This window comes from Spea bombifrons, chromosome 6 (assembly GCF_027358695.1).
Source record: "Spea bombifrons isolate aSpeBom1 chromosome 6, aSpeBom1.2.pri, whole genome shotgun sequence".
Classification (NCBI taxonomy): domain Eukaryota; kingdom Metazoa; phylum Chordata; class Amphibia; order Anura; family Pelobatidae; genus Spea; species Spea bombifrons.
The window spans coordinates 36,213,727-36,236,330 of record NC_071092.1 but is presented as its reverse complement, the minus strand read 5'-3'; the positions used below and the strand labels follow the sequence as shown (position 1 = coordinate 36,236,330).

Here is a 22,604-nt window from a genome sequence, read left to right as displayed (position 1 = left end):
CAGCCTGCGGAATACAGAAAGCAATAATTAATTTCTGCTTTTGTTTCTTGCTCTGCAGATGGCTCCCTTGCTTGCGGTCTTCGCGGTTTGCCTGCTTTCTTCCGCTCTCGTACCGATAGCAGGATATCCGAATGGAAGAGTGTCCGTAGCCTGCGAGTCCATGCTGCCGCAACATGGCCACGAGCCTCAGTCGCAACCTGAGCACAACCTGACGGTGGACAAAACAGTGTTTCAGCCCGGAGACCGTATCAAAGGTAATGAACATATATAAAATCCCTGTGCGTGTTTGGATCACTGCTTGGTACTCGAGGCTTGTAAGACTGATTTATACGGTTCATTCCTATTTGTGTACCGTTGTGAATGTGTTTTGAAAATTCTATGTATTTTGACACTTGATTTTTTTTTTGAAATACATGAATAATCCACAGCTGCAAATCTGTCTGATTCCCTAAGAGGAGTGAGATGCCAAGGAATTATCTCTCAGCGGAAACTGCTGTCCATGCAGAATGATAGAAAGTGGCGCAGGTTGCAGAGTTTATGGAAAATGTGACCCTGAACTTCTTTGCACTAAACTTTCACGTGCAAACTTGTTGCATGTGCTTTCCAGTCCATCCACCGTTAAAGTTACTGTGTGTGTGTGTGTGTGTGTGTGTCCGTACATGTCCCTGGTTGTAGTGTTCGGTGGATATATAAATGTTCTCATGCTTTAGTTTAGTGCCCGGATGCCCGCTGTAGGCCTCTTTATATGTATTATCATCGATATCAGAAGGTGGCCCCCAGGCTGTAGCTATTATTTAGACCCCCTTATTTTAAAAGACACTAAGAGCAGAAATGTTAAAGTTCCCAAGAGAAGAAGCCAGGGGCCGTACAAATCAGCGTGTTGGCTGATTTCCAATGTATTTTCTTGTTATGCACCCCTGGGGACGTTGGCGGAAAGCTGACTCTTACTTTTAAAGGACCCTAAGGCAGCGGCACCTTGCTGTAGGTATCTGGCACTTAGAATGTGGGGAAAGAATAGGTGAAAATGCTGGCAATATTCAGCTCTCTTACCCGTTGTGAAACCAGTTATTTTCTTGCTGTTTCAGTAACCCTGTCTGGATCGCGATTCAATGGCTTCTTTATCCAAGCACGGGATGCAGAGAATTTAGATGGTAACCCTGTTGGCTCATTTTCATTGATCGACGATCAGATTTCCCAGCTCTTGACTTGCGGAGGGGTAACGGTAAGAAACACAGCGCCCAGTAACATTAACCTGTTGTGTGGCTGATATACGATCGAGTGCCATATATAAGAATATAGGTTTTTGGGTTTTTTTTCCTTTTGTAAAGCCAACGATGAACTTCCTATTTAATAAGATATATAAGATATATATTTAGCTTCAGCTTCTTAAACATTTGAAAATTTAATGATGTATCTAAATTAATTGATACTTAAATCCGTATCATTCTTGCAAATTCTTAGATACTTGGCTTTTTCAACCTTTTTATACATTAGCATATCCTGATGTGCTGTGTGTGTGAGCATCCCGGCGGCATCATGACAGTCCGTGTCCGTGGAGCCGCATATATCATTCTCGTTGCTGCATTCTTATTTATTTATTACTGTTTTCTTATTTATTTGAATAAAATCGAGTGTAGGGGGGCTTAAAGCGATACGCGATCTGTAAGTTTGGTGGAAAGTCCTGCTCTAACTGGGGATTCTTTCTAGGATTCAGCTGTCAGCCAGACAAGCAAATCGAGGAAAGAAAAAGTGGAGTTTTACTGGGTTGCTCCGGACAACGGCCCTCCGCATGTTCAGTTCCTGTAAGTGAGCGTGTTTCTGCCCAATCCATGTATTCATTCGGTGCGGGGCGCGGCTGGGCATGTTTAGTGGCCCTGGCACTTTAAGGCCGGCAGCTTTTTTGGCCTCTTGACGCATGCAGCCAGGTGTATCTAGCTGGTGGCTGCGCACCACAGAAGCCGATCTGCTGCCGGAGCGGCAGTATTGGCGAGTATTTGACCCCGTTGGCCACAGACGTTAGCCTGGTGTGCAAGATGGCCACTCTGGGCCTGATTAGGTGTTATGATTGATTGATTTTCTTTGGTACGCGCTCATATGCACTAAACTTTTGACACTTAACAAATCCCTTTGACTATTTTAGGAAAGCCTTAAGCTTTTTTTTTTTTTTCTACTTCTTCTTAAAAGGACAATTACAGTGAGAAAAGTTCCTTAAACACTAATATGAGCATCATTTCAGTAAAGCTTTTTTTCTCCAGCTCCCACACTCCCCATACAGCATGCTGGATGCATCCATATTGTGTAACATATCAAAGCACATACCCATCTGAATGTCCGCCAGTAAACAAAATGGCCACTGCTACTCACTGCAATGCCCGTGCCAGTAAGAAAAATGGCCGCCGCCCATTTTGTTTATTGGTTGACATACAAACATGGACGTGCGTCTTCGGTTAGATCCTGATCAATGCTATACTGATGTGTCCGGAATGCTATATGGGGAGAGAACTAATGAAAGGATATTCAGCTCAAGTGTGTTTTAAGGGAAAACGGACAGACTAGATGGCAGAAAAGGTTTTACCTCCTGTCAAATTCTACATGTAAAATGTTGTACTTCTGTGTGTGTTTTCAGAGCAACTGTGGTTCAAAAGTATAAAATCTACTGGGTGAAAATTCCAGGACCAATCATTTCTCAAACAAACGCGCCGCCTATGGCTCCTAGCCAACCCGGGAGGCTGAGCACCGCGAGCTTAACCGAAAAACCAACATCGACTATTACTAAGCGGGTAACTGCTTTAGGCTTTTGTCTGATGCCTCCAACCATTAGCAAACCGTAAGAGTATTTACTGCGAGTTCGTAGAGTCTCAGCGATTGTTTTGTGGGTTAATGGGTTCGTTAGAAAATACCTACATTGACGAGGACTGCGTGTCATTCATTGGTAACGTTCTTAAGCCGTAACACGTTTGTAATTTTACTATTCCATCTGAAGGCTTAATCTTATACAGACAAAACCCCTTTTTTCACGTTCAATGGCAGCAACCTATCAGTGCCTGCTTTCATGTCACATGACAATTAAGTGTTCCTTGAAAAAAAATATTGCTGAGAATTCTATATGACTAGAGACGTATTTCTCGGAGGGATCAGCGTAAAACGTTGAATAATCCAACATACGCGTTTAGCTATCTTTCTCCACTAACTATAAGCATGCTCTTTTTCACATGCAGAATAAGAATGCTCTATTTGCTTAGTTGTTATAGCCATATACACGTGTGGGGGTTTAATAGAGAGGGAACCCGGGTACCGCAAGTGTTTATACGAATCGTGCTGTGTCTTAGTGAATTGCTCCCATGACTTCGTTGTATCTTCTAGTTTAGCTCATCTGGCTGTGGGACCAGCAAGTTCTGCGTCCGAAACCCATCTTCCTGCGAGCCAGAGAATAATGATCAATGCTTCTTCCTATCGTTCGTAAAAGAAGCCAGCACTGTGTTGGTGGAGATGAGTGGACCCAGCCAAGGCTACGTTTCATTTGCCTTATCACATGATCAATGGATGGTCAGTATTTCTCAACTAGAACAGTCTGTGTTGCCGTAAGTCCCAGACCGCACCGAGGAGGGATTGATGAATTACAAAGGAAGCCGCGCTATGTGTCGCTTGCCCTTCTAGTGGAACTGCATGTGATTGTGTTGACGTGTGAATTGTGTGTTTACCATTGTGCGGCAGGTGATTTCAGTATTTGTGCAGGGAGAAGTCTCTGAGACATTGTGCCTGATCTGTAAAGCAGACCTTCAGACCAAATGATTAGCCTCATTTATACTGGTTACAAGAACCTACAGAATCTTCTCTGATTACTAAATTTTTGTTTTTTTGGGGGGGGACAACTTTCCCCTATAATAAAAACTTTGCATCTAAATCTGTCAACTGAACAAAACTGATTGAAATCTCTGTGACCGTTGTGAGGAACGCTTCTGGATCTAAAAAATTCAATCCGTGTTTCAATGAAGTGTTTGAATTATTTCCTGTAGGGTGATGATGACGCTTACCTATGTGTGATCGAGGACCAAAAGGTTCAGATAAATCCTGCATATATGCGAGGCCGTACACACCCCGAGGTGGCTTCACAGGTAACCATTATATTCATCTGGTAGAATGTCTGCGACTTGTTACACCAACTTGCGACCGGCTGGCTAGCCAATTTATATTTGTTTTGCTAAACTGTCTGAATTTTTTACCGTGGCCAACGATCCGACAAAAACCACAGCTTCTAAGACTTCCTAAATAGGTTAACATCCAAACATACATCCATCCAAACATACATCCATGCATACGTCCATCCAAACATGCATACATCCATCCATCCATCCAGACATACATACAGCACCGATCAATGACAGATGGAACTTGAGCACTGTAGGCTCCTCTTCTTGAACCGATGGAGGAGAGAGTAGAGGTAACGATAGAGAGGTGGTCTCCATGTTTTCTACGGTATGGGTATATCTGTAGATGTCACCATTAGATTACATCATACAAGTCATCAGAAGAGCCTCCCCTAGTAGTTCTGTTAAGACACATGTTCCTGTCACCTAATGTGAATATTTAGTATAAAGAAAGCATGGATCTCATACACAAGAAAAAATGGCTGTTCTAAAACTTTAAACTACTGATCAACTTGTTCAATCCAAGCTTGGGTTTTTATGAAAAATCGGTGATGTAAACCCCCGGCCCATCTTTTGCCGAGATTTATTTACCTATGTAAAAGTGTAGTCATTGACAGTGGTCTGGCCTAATACCAGAACAACTTTATATGTTTAAACCAGAACATTTTAATGGGCCACCAGACTTTTTTTTTATTTTTTTATATTTATGTATTTATTTTAATTCATTGTCTGTATATTTTATTTCCAGTTTTGTTGATGCCCTTTGTCCTGTAGGTATTGGGCAGCTGAACAGGTTTTGTAGACCTTTTAAAAACAAAAGTGTCAAATTTCAGACCTTGAGGGCCACAGACTTTCCAGGCTGACTTTTGACTTGGTGATATACAGTGTTTGATTAGATTTAGTTGAGAACACCTAAATCTTGGGTCGCAGTATAACCTTCTAGATCAGGCAATGTGACAAAAAACGAAGGTTGGCTTTCCTTTTAAATATTTGTCGCATGGTAAACCATTATTGGAAATAGTCCTCGCTTTCTAAATTGCCCAGCCATTCGATCGGTGTGTTTTTACTTTCAGGACGTCCTTCAAGATCTAGCGTGGAGATTGGAAGACGGGGTCATTCAGTGCGCTTTTCGTCGAGCCATCAAGATTCCATCGATTACAGAGAGATTTGACATGTCTGCTAGTTATTACATATTTCTGGCTGATGGCGATGCAGAGGACGGTGAGTTATTGGGATCTCAATTTATATAAATGTTTGGTAAAGCACTTTGACAACTTCTCTTATTTAATTCATTTTTTTTATTTTTTTTTTAAAGGGCGTATTTCAAGACATCTTCGCCAGCCTCTAATAACAACCAGAATGTATAATATCACAGGCTCTCCTGATGACGTTGGTGGTTCACGGTCGCCGCTCCTTATAAAATACCATGGTAGGTCAGGGTCTTGGTGCAAAGGTACACTGACAGACAAATGCTGATAGATACTTCTTTGACTCAAATTGAGCAACCCACATCCTAACAACAATAATTTATTTCAGGTGCTCTTATGTTCGTGGCGTGGATGACCACTGTGAGCATTGGTGTTGTCGTTGCACGTTTTTTTAAACCCATATGGCCGAATTCGTCTTTGTTTGGGAAGCAAGTATGGTTCCAGGTATGGAGAGCTGTAGAAAGTGGCTTTTTTTTCTGTGATGCTGTTTAATGTGCCTATACGTTGCTATCCCGTCGTAGTGGAATTATACAGGGCAATAGGTTGTCTCAGCTAGTGTGTGTGTGTGTATATATGTATATATGTGTGTGTGTATATATATATATATATATATATATATATATATATATATATCTATCTCTATCTTGTATTGGCTCGGATATACGCCCGTATATAGGCCGCACCCTAAAAGCTTGGTGCTTTTTTTTAAAGAAATTTTTTTTTTCTTTAAAAAAGCACCAAAAAAACATGCTGCCACTCTTTCCCCCCCCCCTCAGATATGCTGCCACTGTCCTCCTCCCCCCCCTGACTTACCAGAGCAGACTCCCGGGTGTCTTCCGGGGGACATCTACGCAATACGCGTATACAACCGTGCCGGCACCGGAAGTTGTATTGTTTACATGCCCCGCAAGACACCTGGGAGTCTGCTCCGGTAAGTCTTGGGGGCAGAGGTAAAACTCATCGTGCGGACGGTCACGTGATGCGGGTAAAAACCTCCGCTGCCGGGACATCTGCACGACCATCTGCGGCGATGGGGGTAAACAGCCTCCGCTGCCGGCACGTCTGCACTATGTGCTTTAACTATCTCCCTTGCCGGGAATTCCCGGCAAGGGAGATTGTTAAAGCACATCGTGCAGATGTCCCGGCAGCGGAGGCCGTTTACCCGCATCGCCGCAGCCGGTGACCGTCCGCGCGATGCGCTCAGACAACCTCCCGTGTTTTTTTTTTTTATTTTTTTAAATATTTTGCATTTTTTTAAATTTGTGTAAGACTCAACTGTGTTTTTATCATTTGATGTTTTTGCTTGATTCCTTTGCTTGGTCATCTTAGGTTCACCGGATTCTCATGGTGACCACAGTGGTTCTAACGAGCGTTGCCTTTGTCCTGCCCTTTTTGTACAGAGGACACTGGAGCAAAGTAAGTCCCTTTATTCATAAAGGAATCTATAAGATGAAGACTGGTTCTGCTCTGGGAACTCGGACTTGTAATTCTTCATCGGGAAGTTAAGATTTACCTCTCTGTAACTTGCATTCATCGCTTTGGTAGAGGTCCAAATACTGTCAGATTTCAAAGTCCAATTGTACAATATTTTTCTTGCAAAGACGTTCCTAAAAGAAACTTTGACAAACGAGGACTGTTTTAACTTATTTCTGGGTTTTTTCGTAAGACCCTTAACCTTTTAAGGCCCTTGGTTTGTCATACACTGTTAGTCTATATGCCTGCTCCATGCATGCGTAAATTATCCCAATCCACTTCTGTTAGGAGGTATAAAAGTAATCTACCAGTCTGGTGATGTATCCATGCCACCTTGTACATTCCCTGGCAGAATGATAAATGAAGAATACATGTTAAAGAGCTTTGTGAGTAGCTTGAAGCAGCAAATCGATGTTGGGAAAGGTGCTCTTATTGAAGTCGATAGGTGCACACGGGGGGGCAGAAAGCTCACTAAGCCAGCGCTGCAGCTGACTTCCGCTAAATATATTGTGTCCAGAACAGGGACCCCAGCATTAAAGTGCAGAATGTTAAGTGTTCTTCATGTGCTCTACTAAGTTGTAGCTGAGCAATACTCTGTGGTTTGTCCGCAGCGAGCAGGCTATCACCCGTATCTGGGCTGTACTGTTATGGCTTTGGCTATTCTCCAGCCTGTGATGGCAGTTTTCAGACCTCCGCCTCATGCTCCCAGGTAAGGCTTTCAAAGTATTTTAACAATTTCATTTGGCAAGTATGCAAACACTCTGCAGGGCACTTCAGCCATGTGACTACTACTGTAGTAACCATCAATCACTGTTTCTGACCGCAGAGGAATCTGTGGAACGAAGGGGTTTGTTAGGGTTAGAGCAGAACATTTCTTTTTATCCACATTTTCCTTTGCCATGGCAACCATTGGAGTGTTTGTCTTGATGGGACCGTTCCATCTGCTATGGTGATAAGACTATTTTTAAGACTAGAATACAATGTTTTAAATACCCTCTTCCATATTAAGCAGTTTGTTTGCATTCGGTGAAAATATTCCAGAGCAGTGCGTTTTCTGGTCCGACGTCGGTTTTTCTGAATCATTAGATAATTTCATAGGTGTTGATCCGTAGCCTACTGAGATGTTGCTTGGAGCTTCAGACTAAAGATTATAATGTTCTTAGCATGTACTGGACATTTACTGCGTTTTTGATAAACCTAACCCACTGAGCTAAAAAAACCTTTTCTGTGCATGGAAATTCTGCCTGTGATATCAACTGCCTTGCCAATCCGTGCTCTTATCTTTTTTTCCCCTATAGGAGATATATATTTAACTGGACTCACTGGGGTACTGGTACTATTGCCAGAATACTAGCAGGTAAGCTTATTGAAGGCATCTTTAAAAATGGTCTTTTCCAGTGTTTTTCCTGCATAGAAAGAAATAACAAAAAAAATATACATATTATTCTATTTGTAGTTTAGCAAAAGGTTATCATATCGTTAATCCAATTTATACCACCCGAATGTCAGGGAGCTTGAGCTGCATATTGTTCTGAATGTTCTTCGAGGGGATTTTATGTAAATTACACGTTGCCGTGATATATTCTTTATACAATAATATTTAATTCCCCCTCATTCAATGAAGTGGCTGCAATGTTCCTGGGGATGGATGTGCAGGCTTTGAACCTCCCTGACCCGTGGGATACATACACAATGATTGGATTTGTCCTATGGCATGTCTTCATAGATCTACTTCTTGAGGTCCATGGTTACTGTCTTTTACAGAGAGGTATGGTCTCTTCATGTCACAAATACTAAATATGTTATTGCACATAATACTGAGTGTGATCTAGTCCTGTCTTGATTGGAAATAGAATAGAATAGGCTATGTCCCCAATTTGTACGATATTTGTATTTCCCAGCAAACCTTATGCTGTAAAGCCCTTTCAGTGTGTAGGAAGAGCATTTGTTAAGATATCTTGAACCCATAAACTTCCTACGATCTAGGTGACTAGAAAGGCATATAGAATATCACTTTTATTTATTTTTTTGGAACTTCCATACCTAGTTCTTTGCTGGATCTCTTAATTAATTTTGGCACAGAACAACAGTATAAAAAATTGACACCATGTTCTGTTGTCCAGGCTTTTTTGTTGGACTGAAAGCCACTTTTGACTCCTTGATAATGAAGGGACTACAAAAGATCCCAGGTACCCAGGAGGGACTTCCTTTTGGCACTGGGCGCGGGATGATTAAGAGTGTCACTTGTTTAGCGTAGGCTCGTTCTCACCCTAATCACACTATTCACTTTGCGTTGCTTGATTTCATCTATTAGAAAATTAGTTGTCTCTGTTCTGTAACGATTTTGCCGGCAATCTACAATTCCACTTCTGGAACCTTTTTGAAATATTTTCATAAGTCTTTTTTTCCTTTTTTACACCTTTTTTGTTTTAAAGCACAGTGGAAAAACTTAAGACCTGTATGTAGTCTAAAGGTAATTTTCAGAGATTGAATTCCTGTCTTTCTATTTAGAGTTTGACAAAATGGCTGAAGATGAGGTTGAAATTCTTAATCCCTCTCGCATGCACAATGAGGTATGTATTTCCACAAGGAGTGGTGTTTGGTTGGATTTTCACCTCAGGTCATATTCAGAGATAAAAATGCCCAGGGCAAGCACCGGCCATCAGGCCCCCAAAGCCCAACTTTGCCTGAGCGGAGGAGGAGGTGGAGGTCTGTGCCGATTGCTGCAGAGATCTCTTCACGAACGCTTCCTCTGCGGTCTGCTGCTGGGCGCCAGGATGTGACATCATATCCCTGTCCTCTGCAACAGCGTGAGCTCACAGGATGCCAGAGAGAGCTGTGCCAGCGGGTGCCCAGACCTCAGACGGACCGTGGCAGCGGCGTCTTTTGCCCCATGTTAACGACAATCCTGTTTATGGGCCAAAATACTGTAGCCTACCTAGCCTAAAAAAAATAAACTAGAGACATTGTGGGTGGAATACGAGTCTAACTTGGTTGAAAGATGAATACAACTCTTGTACCTGGTGGTTTAATTAAGTTGCCTCCATTCTGCTGTTTCTGCCACTGTGCACAGCATTAACCCAATGCCTTCAGTTTTGACAAATTTGAACCTGTGGGTAACAGGAGAGGTCATATTCCTGTACTGTACTGTGTAATGCCCCCCCTTCTTATAGACTGTAAGCAAATTTAAATCTCTCCCTACCCTCTTGTGATGCACTAGTTGCTAAGTCCTGTTTACCTGTTGTACAGCGCTGCAGAATGTGAAGGTGCTATATAACAGCAACCAACACCGCTCCATCCTTGCAATCCACAAAGACAACAGTAGTGGGCGCTGCTGTCACTGCTCTGTATAATCTCCAGCTCGATACATGCTTTGAAACGGAAAATTACGTTTATGCCCTTTTTTTTTTTTCTATTTATTTTTTAGGGCCACACCTTTAAGAAGATCGTTCTGACCATTTACATTTGTGGAAACTTTGCTTTTCTGATCACATTTCTCGCAGCAATCTATCAGATTTGAGAACAGCCAAGCACGCTGGCCCTCGTTTGCCTGCGACACGGCGTGTGCCTGCTATTCTATTATAGCACCCCTACCATGCGAAACACTTCACGGATACGTCCGGTGGCCGCTGCTGTGCAGTTAGTCATTGATTCAGATTTTCTTTTCTAGAATAAATACCAGGATTCCTGCGTGGGCTGAAACATTAAGCAATCCACAGCAAGGCTTACCAAAAGATTTTTATGAAGTCAACCATTTTCTGAAATATTTTCTACGTGGGATAGGAGGATTTCTTGTGATCGTGATATTTAGCACTTTGATTCATCTCAGGGTCTATTACAATCTGTGTAATAATATATATAATAATGCAATCCTTTATATAGACAACATACTCATGTTTTCAGGAAAAAAAAAAGGAATTATTCTCACTGGGACAATGGTGTCCAAATCAGCAATCCCTACAGCAGATATTTAATATGTACTTGTTATGGCTTCTACTTTTTGTAGCGCCGGCTTTAGTTGCCACTCTTTGAAAGCTGAAATGCCTTAAACTAAACGCATGTACGAAAACTACCAATACCTTGTGCCTTTAATATTCTGTGAAATCATTTGGGGAGATACTTGATTTTAAAAGGGACTTTTTGCCTTTTGGAAGCTGCGATCTGCCGCAGGACTAGCATATCTATTGTGCCCCCCTCAAAGTAGATAAAAAGGCTACCAACAAAGTAATACTTGAGCGATGTGACGGATCTTTAAGGACCGGCGCTATGTACGTCTGTAATATGTATGTGCTTTTGTACAGGTTAAAGATTTCATGAATTAAATGCTAAAACCTTATCAAATATGTTGATATACTGCTTGTGTCTGGGTGTATAGTTTTGGAGTACTTGGGACGCTGCAAAGCTGGGCTAATAGAGGACAGAGCCGAGCATCGTGGAGTTCCTGGACGCAAACGTGGTTTGTGTTGGTTGTGTCGGATGGCTTTGTAGGAGTGTGTGATAATGTATAGACTTCTCATCCTACCTCAGCAGAAATAAATGATTTAATCAAAATCTTAGTCTTTATTTTATGTAATGATAGAGGGTAGAGAATGGCAATTGGTTCTCAGTGGGAAGAAGAAGTCTCCCCTTGCATTGAATTATACATCATATACAGGGCTACTTTACTGGAGAGTTATTTATTGGCCTTTCATAGTGAATAGTAAAGTTGGTGTTAAAAAAAACGAACTCTTGTGATAACTCTGCCTTTAGTGAATAAACCATATTATGCAGGGCGGAATAAATATTATGACCGTTGAATTCTAAGAAGCTGGATTATTGCGTGAAGCTTCAAAACTGATTTAGCATCCTTAGCTACTGTACTTTATTCTGGTTTCTGAGAGCGATCGCCTACCTTATAGGGGCAAAAAGTTTAAGAATGCAGCAAGGAACGTGTGACTCGGATTGTGTAGAAACCTATAAATTAACAAAGCGAAAATGTATGGGTAAATATAATATCAGGTATCATAAGTGTCAATACATTTAGGATTATTTGGAAAGCAAGGGGATCTGGCAGAATAATGAATCTAAACGGTTTAGAATGGCCAAAATGTTTTATTGAGCCCCCCCCCCCCCCCGTGGGCTCTGCGATGCATAATGATTTATCTGGCATCTAAAGTCTTAGATCTGATGCTTTTGCTTGGATCCGCTCGTTTGCTGCATGATCCCCTATACTTCCCAAATATACCAAAAAAAAAACAACTTACCACTTCATTCTGTATTCTCAGGAATCGCATCTCTTTATTTGGCCCGTAAAGACCTTTTCATAACTAACGATTGTGCCTTTTTTTTTATTATTGTAAAACATTCTTTTGGAGTCCCTTGCACTGTCCTCATTCTGCATGCTTTATGGGGTTCTTAAGAAGATTTAAGATATTCATCTGTATTGAGGAAATCAAAGCAAAATGAATACAACCCTCGGCTGAATTATCAATGCTGTCCAGTGTACGTATATTGTATGTGTCCTTGTATCACACACTTTGTTTAAATAGATCCTGCCTAGGGCTTGAGTTCTTCTACTAGCTGCTGTTCTTCACACGGTGGATGAGAAGCACAAGACCTTGGGCTTCACTGAACTACATCTCCCACCGTCCTTTACCTGTCAGAGCCAGGCTCGTGAGTTGAGGTTGCTGGAGAAATACAAAATGTTGCTAGAGGGCTATTTACATACACATACGTATACACAGATCCTTATTACACCAACACCCTTGTCTTAATGTGCCAATGGTGTGGCGAACAGTACTGTGATATGCGAATGTGTGATAATGAAGCTTATTCATTAAAGAGGGAGTTTGCAGGGAAGATGCAACTTGCGTTATGCATAAAGAAGCTTGTGAGTTGGCTTATGCGTTATACAGGGCCTTGCAGGGGACACTTAGTGGGGTTTAGCCTTATGACGCTGCATACTAGCAGCAAGCTAAGCTCTTCACTGCAATGACTAAATCTGTTTTACTTTGTAGCTTAGCCTAACGTGTCCTGTTTGCTTAAAGAGGCATTCCTTTAAAGAAAATCTTACTTGTGTGCGAAGGTTTGCAGAATTCCGCCAACGCGCTCATCCTCAGACGTACGTTTTTGGACACAGTGGGCACCAGTACTAAGTCCTACCAGCTCAACGGTGAGCTGCTGGGGAAGATTCTGCACACTTTGCCTTTGCTGTAAGTAAGGTTTATGTAATCGTTTTCTTAAGAGTGACGTAAAAATTTCTTCATGTTTTCGTATATGGCTGTTACTAGTTGGGCCCCTTTTAGGAGAATTAAACAGATCTTTCATTTTAAAAGTTTTTACCAGTTATGTGTTGGTCATTTTTCAATTGGATCCACGTATATTAACTGTTCTCAAGCTTTGTATCAATTTTTAGTTTTATGCACAAGGGTGGACTCTGATCAGGGGAGACTCTGACCATCTTCTGGTCCAGGGGGCAGGTGCAGCTGAGTTTGCCCCCATGGGCCCCTTGTCCCCCTCCCAGTAGCAGATGCACACACACACACACACACACACACACACACACACACACACACACTTAAACATACATACCCACTCTAACATACTCACACTCTAAAACAGTCACTCCACCACCCCTCACTCCTCTGTCACACCTATACATTTCTTGGCTCTGTTCTTATGGATGTTTAACTCCATTGTGTTACGCGGCACCCGTTGCCTACTTTAGTGGGCCAGTCCAAATTGGATCAGCCCTGTTTAAAGGATTATGAACTGGCCTGCCCATGATTCTGTCAGAAGTGTCATCTGCTGCTTATGACCATAGCTGGGACTTTCTCAGTGAATTGATCGTGAGAATCTTGAAATATTAATCCTTTAATAGCCCATCATGAAGATTCTATGGAGCAATTCTCAAATATGTTAACCAAGTGGTTTTAATTTCTTAAATGTATGCTTGAGATCCACCTGTGTTCAAGAAGGGACATAGACCATAACGCCCCTTATGATACTTACAAAGAAAAAAAAAAGACATGTCCATTTATTTCCAAAACATGATAAATGCATGGAGATGGGACCATCGAAAAAGCTTTTTGGGGATCCCCAGCATTTTTCCATTCTTCATGCAAGTGTATAGACTGATTTCCAAAAGATGCCCTGAAGTGGTCTATGTGCCAATATCACTTCTTTAATTACCATGAGCAAAGGATGGCTCATGTAAAATCCGACTATTGTACACTGCCATTTTAGTGTATTAAATATATAATCCACCAATGTTATGACCAATTTACACATGCTTTACACAATGTGTGTGTTTTTTTTTCCGCCCGTTTTATTTTTTTGCGTCTTGGTGAATTACCTTACAATAAATAAATAAGACAACAACCAAGGTGAAATTTTAAGACACAATATAAGGCACAGTTCTGCTTTAAAATGATGAAAACACATGGCTAATTAGCATAAGCTAGCGATAAGTAACATATAACCACTTGGATCTTTCTGAACTAAACTCCTTTAACCTGCTACCAGTGATGGGTGGGAATAGTAATTTACGCAACAGATGGAGACAGCCTGACCCTGTTATAACTCATACATGTTCCAGAGTCCTGTGTGATTATGACTTCATGGCGTTTTCTATAAAGGTGAGACTGTAGGGCAATGCTTCATTGGCACATGGCCAGGAGGGAGAGCTTCTGGTACAAAATTCAAAAAGTGGTCTTCTCACCATACGAACGAGTGTAATGCCCCAGTCAGGGTGAACGATCCATTGGGTTTCGTTTTATATACAGTCGTCCCCCCATTACTTCATACACTCTTTGCACTCCCACCCAACCTCTAACAGTAATTACACTTTAAAAAAAAATCAGCTACCAAGCAATGTAAAAGTGTTTAGAAGTAAATGTGATAAACATTTCCCGATACGTCCCCTTTAAATTAATGAATGTGGTTATTTAAAGTATGCTTATAGTTCACTGTTTATTTTTACAGATTTGGCTTTACATATATATATATTAATAAAATCACAAGGCTGACTATCTTAGAAGGCAATTAAGGTGCCGGTTGTCTTCAATTCTTGTATATTAGTATCTAGTAATGTATTCATTTTCCTAGGGATTCCCAACACAAGAATAGGCAGCCTCTGAAAACTACAAGTCCCATGATGCTCACTAATAATTCCTGCAGGTCATTGACCAACACATGTAAATTGCTGCCCTCCAGTATATGGGATCTATAAGATCATGGATGGGAGTGATTTACACACCCGCCATACTCTACTGTAGCACTTTAACAGCTCCTCTGGACTGCAGATTCCATCATGCTAGCGACTGCAATGCCCACAATTCTTACGTCTGCTCCAGTCTTGATTTTACCGTTACAAAAGGGTCGCAGAACCACGGATATGTTAATTGTATCTTTGAGGCAGTGAACGTATACATGTTCTAACAACGAACAGGCTTTAAAATTCTATGAATAAAGTTACACAATATGAAACTGTTTATGCAGCACGATTACGCAGTAAATATTAGATCTAGTTTGCCAACATAATTTCATTATTTAAAAGAATCCATTCTGCTGTGTTTCTGCAAGTAAGATCTTGCCTGTGCGATCTTTCTGTTACTGTTACTAATAAAAAATAAAATCAGAACGTATTACAAATGAGAAGATTTTTATATTTCCTACACGCTAAATCACTGTTATGCAGCAAATGAATAGGGGGCAAGGCACTGAATCTGTGTGCTTTGTATCAATGCACGAGGGCCATATTTACTTGCTTAGCATTATTTACCACATAGAAAAGGAATACAAAGGTGAGGGCGGCAAAGAGGGGCAGGTAGCCACTGCACCCGGGTATGCTAGGATTTAAAGATTTGGCCACTAGTTTTGTTATATGCTGGTTTACAAGGACCTAGGACACAACACATCCAAGTCTTCGAGCGGTTCCGAAGCAATAGGTAGATCCAGCGAGGGTCCCGCAGGTGTTTTCTGTTCACTCGCTTTCCGTCAGGGCAGTGGGCCGGCCATTGGGTTTAAGATTTGGTAGTCCATGGGCTGCGATAGTTCTGAGCCAGCTGAACTGGCCTTCCCAGCTAAAAGCTTCCAGGATGACCCTGGAAGTATTCGGAAGTCCATGCAATAAACAGCGTTTCATACTTACGGAATCAATGCTTCTATATGACCTTTTTCCCAAGTTTTGCCATTCGAATTCTCAAAGCTGTGAAAAGAGAACATAAAAGGACATTAAAAGTATTTTTAAAGCCCTGGGCATTGTCTTTTTTATGGGTGAAATGACATACCTCACAGCATTATTTCCAGTAGCAAAAGCAAAAATGTAGAAAAATTAAAAAAATTAACAATGCACTCCCTCCCCATTTATTTATTAAAACTTATGTGGGGATAATGTAGGAATAGTAAATAAATAAAATTATGTGGGGTAACTAGGACTTTTGGTTGCTAGATCAAGGTCCTAGCTCCCACCCCGCAGTGATATCACTCTTCTTGATGTATAGGGAAGTATAGGTCCATTGGAGGTTGGGGCATTTTTACGAAGGCTTTACATTGAGAATTTGGCCCATGTCACGTTTGTGCAAAGATAGCGGAATGGTAGGTAAAGTGGGACAAGCAGACTCATTTCAACTATTGAGCATCTGATGGAGTGTGAAAAGTATCTGAACTTCTCCAGAATTGTATCCTCACTGGTTCCTGGTCTTCATCCCAAGACTGAGCCTACCCAAGGTCAGACTGAGCCTACCCAAGGTCAGACTGAGCCTACCCAAGGTCAGACTGAGCCTACCCAAGGTCAGACTGAGCCTACCCAAGGTCAGACTGAGCCTACCCAAGGTCAGACTGAGCCTACACCACAGTACCCAGTCATTACCAGTTTCACAAGCCATGTATTCAATGGTAATATGAGGCTGCGGAGATGGTAAGAGGAGAGGCAAGCTGTAATCTTATTTTGTTCTGTAAACAGGGAGTTCATGGATTTAGCTGGGTTTATACAGTGAGAGACATACAGTACATCTTGGTTTCATAAACCAGTAGATTAGAATACATTTGTAGTATCCATGCATACATAGAATTATTTAATGATCTTTCAAATGCTATTTTCTCTGTAATACCACAGAATGGCTTTAAACATTAGCAAGACCACAAGCCACCAAGGTGCAGCATGTAAAAGCAACCCAGAAACTTCACAAAGGATGGCACTGTAGTGTATTTTTTTTGTATTTGTATAAATGTTTTTAGAAGGTGGTCTTTGCAGATGAAATTGCATTTTAAATAACATTAAATATATTTGCAATGATCTTTTTAAAACACTTTATTGTTTCCAATCAGGATAGAAGTTTGACGTCACCGCGTGATGAATTGTCTGTTTGGTAATACAATTCAAACAATGTAAATTTCAAGAAAGAAAAACTAATAAAACAAGTAATTCGGTGTTGAAAGGGAACAAATCCTTGTCCCAGAAAACATATGTGCCCAATGCTGATGAATGTTAAAGAAGGAACAAAACTAAAACACAGTATTGAGTCCGTAGCCCAAACACAGCTTTGCCTGCAAGTATTTTGCAAGGATGGACGCATTGTTCCTTTCTCTGGATAGGAAGTATTCGTTTGTCATACTTATTGTTACTCACAATACTGTGTTTTACATTAGAATGCAACAATTAGATTTCTTTATCTTATTCTCACCTGTTAGTGATGGATCTTCAGTACCATCATCTATTATCTGACTGGAAGGGAGGTTGAAATTATGGTGCCCTAATCTTGCTTCTTGTTCTTGTAAGGATATTGAATTCTTGTAGGCTAGATGATTGTTCAGTGAGGCATCATGTGCTGGAGCTGGCTTAGAAATGTGGGCTTGCTGGGTTACAGGGTGAAAGGTTTGTCTGTTAGAGGATTTGTCTTCCCTCTTCAGACCATCATCTTCATCATCATCAATAACAACGAGTTCAGCACGGATAACCCCCTCGTAGTCTGGCAATGGATTGTTTTCGGCATCATCTGCATTTTTGTATCCCATGAAAATCATAGTGACTGGTTCAGAGTCATCAACATAACAAGGTGTTGCTTGGACAACATTGTAGTGAATATCATCTTCCAGTCCAGAAGAAAAATCTCCCATGGAGTATGCTCCAGAGTTCATAACATTTGACCTCTGAAGGTCCTCCTTCGTCTTCAGTTTGAGTTCCAGATTATCTTGGACGGGTTCCATGCTTTGCGTCGTGAAACTAGGTTGACTCTGTGAGAATTCTTGTTCTTGAGGTTCTTTTGTTACTTTAGGATATGATACAGCTTCAGTGGGGAGTTTTCCATTCTGATGAATAATTCCAGGACTCTCGCTAGATAATGAGTTGTGGTCATTTATTCTTGGCTCAATCTGGCCCTTTTGAGTGGTGGAACTGTTGAAGGGATTTGAAAATACTGGCTGATGATACTCAGTGGGAGACTGTGAACTCTTTTCTGTAGCTTTTCTTAAAAGGTCCTCTACTTCAACTGGAGCAAGGGTATCCACTCCATTTTGTGTCACCTGACTGCTCAATGCAAATACAGATTTCCTGCCATCGTCATAAACTTTCACTCCTGTGTCTTTAAACTCACTAGAAGGGACTGGGATACTTGACAATACAGTGCTTTTCCCAGTCTTCATGTCTTTTTCAACCTTGATTTCCATGGCAAACAATGCTGTCCCAGAAAAAAAAAATAATATTTCAGCGCATACGGTAGTCTTAATATTCTTGCAAATTGTACACACCTATACTGCATCATCACATGTTGCATATTACCCTTTAGACTATTTAATCAAAGGCAATAACTTTACTTGGGCCAAGAACAGAAAAAGATGTAGAGCCACGTAACCGTCAGATGAAGGAGAAACCTCTGAGGTCTCAAAAGCTTATGAGACTCCACATGCTTTCCTACAATGGCTTGATACAACATCACCTTGACTAAAGACTGTCTTTCTGGACCAGAAAGGCTGTATTCAGTTTTCCATTCTTCCATTGCTTTCTAGATCAGCAACGTTTGTATTATCGGAGGATGTCCAAACCTGCTTTGACTGTTTATACATTTCCCAAACCACGTATTCACAAGACACCTCAAATGCTGAGGACATTATACCTTTTCTTGGCTCTTCTCCGTTTTCTTCTTGTACCATCTCAATCCTCCTGACAAATTTGGGTTTATAAGACACTGGGAGGTCAGGTATACCATCATAAATATCGCGTACCGGTTCTGCAAACGGTAAACATAACTGCCGTTAAAACAAATCCTGTTCTCTGTCCATTATAAGTTTTATCTATAATAATGAAATACAATTTACCTTCTTGAACTTCTTGAACTTCTGCTTTCACTGCCTAAAAAAGAAAGAAATTGAATATTGATGTAAAGTAATTCTAACACAAAGCAAATTGCCCAAAATACACAGATGGATATAAAGAAGTACAGTGGGGAATAGTTTCAATTAATGGATTTAATTCTGCAAAAAGTGAAAGCGTTTCTAAATAATAACTTGCCTTTCCAATTCTCCCTAAATGCCACATCTTACAAGTACTCCTAAAACAATGTATTTCCCATCAAATGCCACTAACTCTAATATAGTTACTAAAATGATAATTTTGTGGGCGGGGAATCTTTAATTTTTCCCCAATTTGGCTACGTTGCTTCCTTTGATACATTGTCCAGTTGAGCTGCAATTAAATTACTCCTTGTTGTTAAGTTACTTCTCCCATTTATTGGTGGCTGGTCTAATCTAATACTCAAAATTACACCAAAAACACTAATTATAGGTAGTTTCAAGAAATGTAGTTATGTGAAAATATTTTAAATTGGCATATTCCTATTTTTACTGTCAGTACCTAAATACAATGGTGAATTGTAGTTGAAACATTTTGTATTTTAAGAAAATAAATACTATAAGAAATGTAGCACGTGGTGCTTCAATATTTAGCTTCATGATGAAAAATAATGTTTTGCACTAAAGGGCTATTATGAAGCTTGATGAAGACCAATGTAGAGCCGAAATATTCCCTTTTATTCCCACTATGACCCAATAAGTGAATATTTGATGTAATTTGGAGGGGAATTTCATTCTGTGGGGGGAATTGCTGAATGCATGGTATGCTGGGACCGTTCAGATGCCGCATCCTCTTTACTGATGAAATAAGTGAGCGCTTCGCTATCTGTTCATGATATTGTACCTTTATGATGTCCGCTGTGGTGCGTTCCACAGATTTCAGTCTCTGCAGCACCCGAACTTCTTTGGCGGACAGCTGTGCTTCCTTCTTTTCAAGGTCCTCAATTTCTTGTTCAAGTCTGCAATTGCAATAGATTGGCGGCGTTACGCGAAGGATCTGATGCACATCACATGCTTCGTTATTTGGTACACGGTTAATTTAAAACGTTTTGGAGTTTTACTTCTAACATATTTTCCATTCCTGCCTCTTCGGTGTGATTTTTTTCGTTGGAATCTATAATTACACGAGCGTTAAGACCGTATGTGAATTTAATTAAATCTATATTTAAACAAGAGGTTGAATGTAGTCCACAACTGTTTCTCTTATGCTTGGATTTTCCATTGAGCAATAAGTCACATTTTTCCTTATGTATCCATATCTTGGGAGCCATAAAAATATGCCTGGCAAGATACTAGAGAAAACTTGATGCTCATTACCGGCAAGAGATTATTAAGCTAATTAAGTATCAATGTGATATGGAACGATATTATTATACAGCATACTCGAATATCTATAAATAGAACTCTATCTGGTCTCCATTTTTTCTACTTTTTGGATCGCGTATTAATTAATTAGACAGGTTTCAATACGATGGCCGGATCTATCTCTATATTCGAAGCAATAACTGATATTTCCATATCCTTATGGAAATTTTGTCCACCACACCCGAGTCAGCCTATACAATAAAATTATATGCATTCTATATTTTTTAGCTAATCCTTGTTCTTACTTTTTTGTTTATTTACGGCACGTAAGTCTGAAGTCTGTTTTTGAAAATGGGAATTAATTTTACTGTATATGTTTGTGTATAACGCAATCATTTTTTTTAAAGTGTTTGGCATTAAATATCCATTAAATTAGTGTTTGGATTAAATGAGTCCATCTTTCTCTGTTTAATTTATTCATGAGATTTATTGCACGGCACATAAAATTGTAGAAATTCTTATTTTATGTATATGACAATTTTTTTTTACTTATACACTGACTGGTTATCCCCAAATTTTGGGTTAGCACTAAGACCGCAGCAACTATGAATGGGTACAGAAAGCAGCTTTGTATTAACCTATTTAGTCATTAAACTAGCACCGGATGGAAAACATGGAAGCTACCGTATTTAGTAAATGGGCTGAGTGGTGACAGATAAATAGCTGCTTCCACCAATCGTTCAATTATTGGCAAATAGGCATTAGGAATTTAGGTCTTGGTGGAAATTAGGAACATCTTGTTATCAGTAGAAAAAAACAAGAGCTTAGCGAATAAATTCTAAACTGAAATTACTAAAAGTCTGACCTTTCATAACCATTCAGTAGAGCTGACCTCAACATCATGATGCCATGAATCTAATCTACTCATAGTTACATAGTTTATAAGGTTGAAAAAAGACCTAAGTCCATCAAGTTCAACCCTTCTACCTAACCTTCCTATTCTTGGTCCAAAAGAAGGCAAAAAAAACCCTAATTAAGCTACTTGAATTCTGCCATCAGGGGAAAAAAATTCCTTCTTGACTCCAAGAGGCAATCGGATTTCTCCTTGGATCAAGAAGCTCTAAAATATTAATGTTATTCTATTTATAGCCCTGTATGTCATGCATTTTTTTTAAAAAAAAACTCCTATATAAGAAATAACTAAAACCATCAAAATCATACCCTACTTGCGCTCAACTGTCAGAATAGAAGTGGGACGTTGTTCTTCCTTATACATAGATCTAAAAAGATTCTCTTCCATGGTTAAAATGCATTCTGTGAATCACTGCTTATTTTTTCCACTGGATGAAATCCAAATCTCTTTTTAAAATCATGCGTTGCCCGATGAGAGAAGGAAAAGGCTCCAGGAAAATGGATTGCAACCTTCTGACAAGACCAGACACACCTTATGCTTCCATTAGTGTTCCCATAGCTCATCGACTTACTCAAAGGGGGAAAAAAAACATAATTATCTTTTAATGGTTAGAATAACAAATATGTTTTTCTAAGGCTTACTCAATTTTCTATGACGTGCTGAGGTAGTTTGGCCGCGAACCGTAAATCTCCCATAATCTTAAATCAAAAAAGATTTTCCCATAATATGCACACTTATTAAACATGTGTCGCAATAGCAGACATATTCCCATACAGAAATAATCCTGATGCTAATTACTCAATTCTCACCAAATATTTAATAATTTGGCTATGAAAGGATAAAGAGAAGGTATTGACTCAAATAAACTTCTATTTTCTCTGATCCAGTCAATACAACATAACTTCATCAATCTATTTTGCATAATTACTATTTTATCTTTCATATAAAAACACAGTAGCCTAAAACAAACATTATTTCTTCTGAAATATAAACTATATACAGTACATGTCTTGACAGGGCCGGGCTGGCCTTGGGGGTGGGGGTGGGGATTGAGTAAGATGGAAAAAAAAGAAAAGGTTTGGAAAAAATGGGATAAAATAAGGTAAAAAGTATAGAATACTAAACTCCTATGATATAGAGAAAAGAGAGAATTTTACGACTACAAAGTTTTTGCAGCAAGAAAGGGAAACACTATAGAGCCTAATATACAATTCAGAGGAAGAAGTATTT

General features: G+C 40.1%; 2 protein-coding genes across 3 annotated transcripts in view; one reads left to right on the top strand and one right to left on the bottom strand.

The window, feature by feature from the left end:
* The first annotated feature begins 58 nt into the window (after positions 1-58).
* On the top strand, positions 59-10,545 carry LOC128500469 (putative ferric-chelate reductase 1). The gene is made up of 15 exons (XM_053469631.1): positions 59-254; positions 1,086-1,222; positions 1,708-1,802; positions 2,627-2,780; positions 3,364-3,546; positions 4,017-4,115; positions 5,222-5,369; positions 5,464-5,577; positions 5,685-5,800; positions 6,686-6,772; positions 7,441-7,538; positions 8,128-8,186; positions 8,454-8,597; positions 9,341-9,402; positions 10,257-10,545. Exons 1-15 carry the CDS (start codon positions 59-61, stop codon positions 10,347-10,349), a joined length of 1,785 nt encoding a protein of 594 aa, XP_053325606.1. The 3' UTR covers positions 10,350-10,545.
* Positions 10,546-15,241: 4,696 nt separating this feature from the next.
* The window catches only part of PALMD (palmdelphin), a 34,826-nt gene continuing 27,463 nt past the window's right edge, over positions 15,242-22,604 (bottom strand). For both annotated transcript variants that reach the window (XM_053468957.1, XM_053468956.1), the window contains exons 5-9: positions 20,001-20,115; positions 19,124-19,157; positions 18,922-19,035; positions 17,494-18,486; positions 15,242-16,016 (exon numbers count right to left, since the gene is read on the bottom strand). In XM_053468957.1, coding sequence (XP_053324932.1) covers positions 15,973-16,016; positions 17,494-18,486; positions 18,922-19,035; positions 19,124-19,157; positions 20,001-20,115 — 1,300 coding nt within the window. In that variant the 3' untranslated portion in view covers positions 15,242-15,972. The remainder of the gene's footprint in view (positions 16,017-17,493; positions 18,487-18,921; positions 19,036-19,123; positions 19,158-20,000; positions 20,116-22,604) is intronic.

Coding starts and splice junctions, on each gene's coding strand:
- LOC128500469 (XM_053469631.1), top strand. CDS start 59: ATGGCTCCCTTGCTTGCGGTCTTCGCGGTTTGCCTGCTTTCTTCCGCT. Junction 5,370..5,463: donor TGATGGCGATGCAGAGGACG/GTGAGTTATTGG, acceptor TTTTTTTTAAAG/GGCGTATTTCAAGACATCTT. Junction 5,801..6,685: donor GGAAGCAAGTATGGTTCCAG/GTATGGAGAGCT, acceptor TGGTCATCTTAG/GTTCACCGGATTCTCATGGT.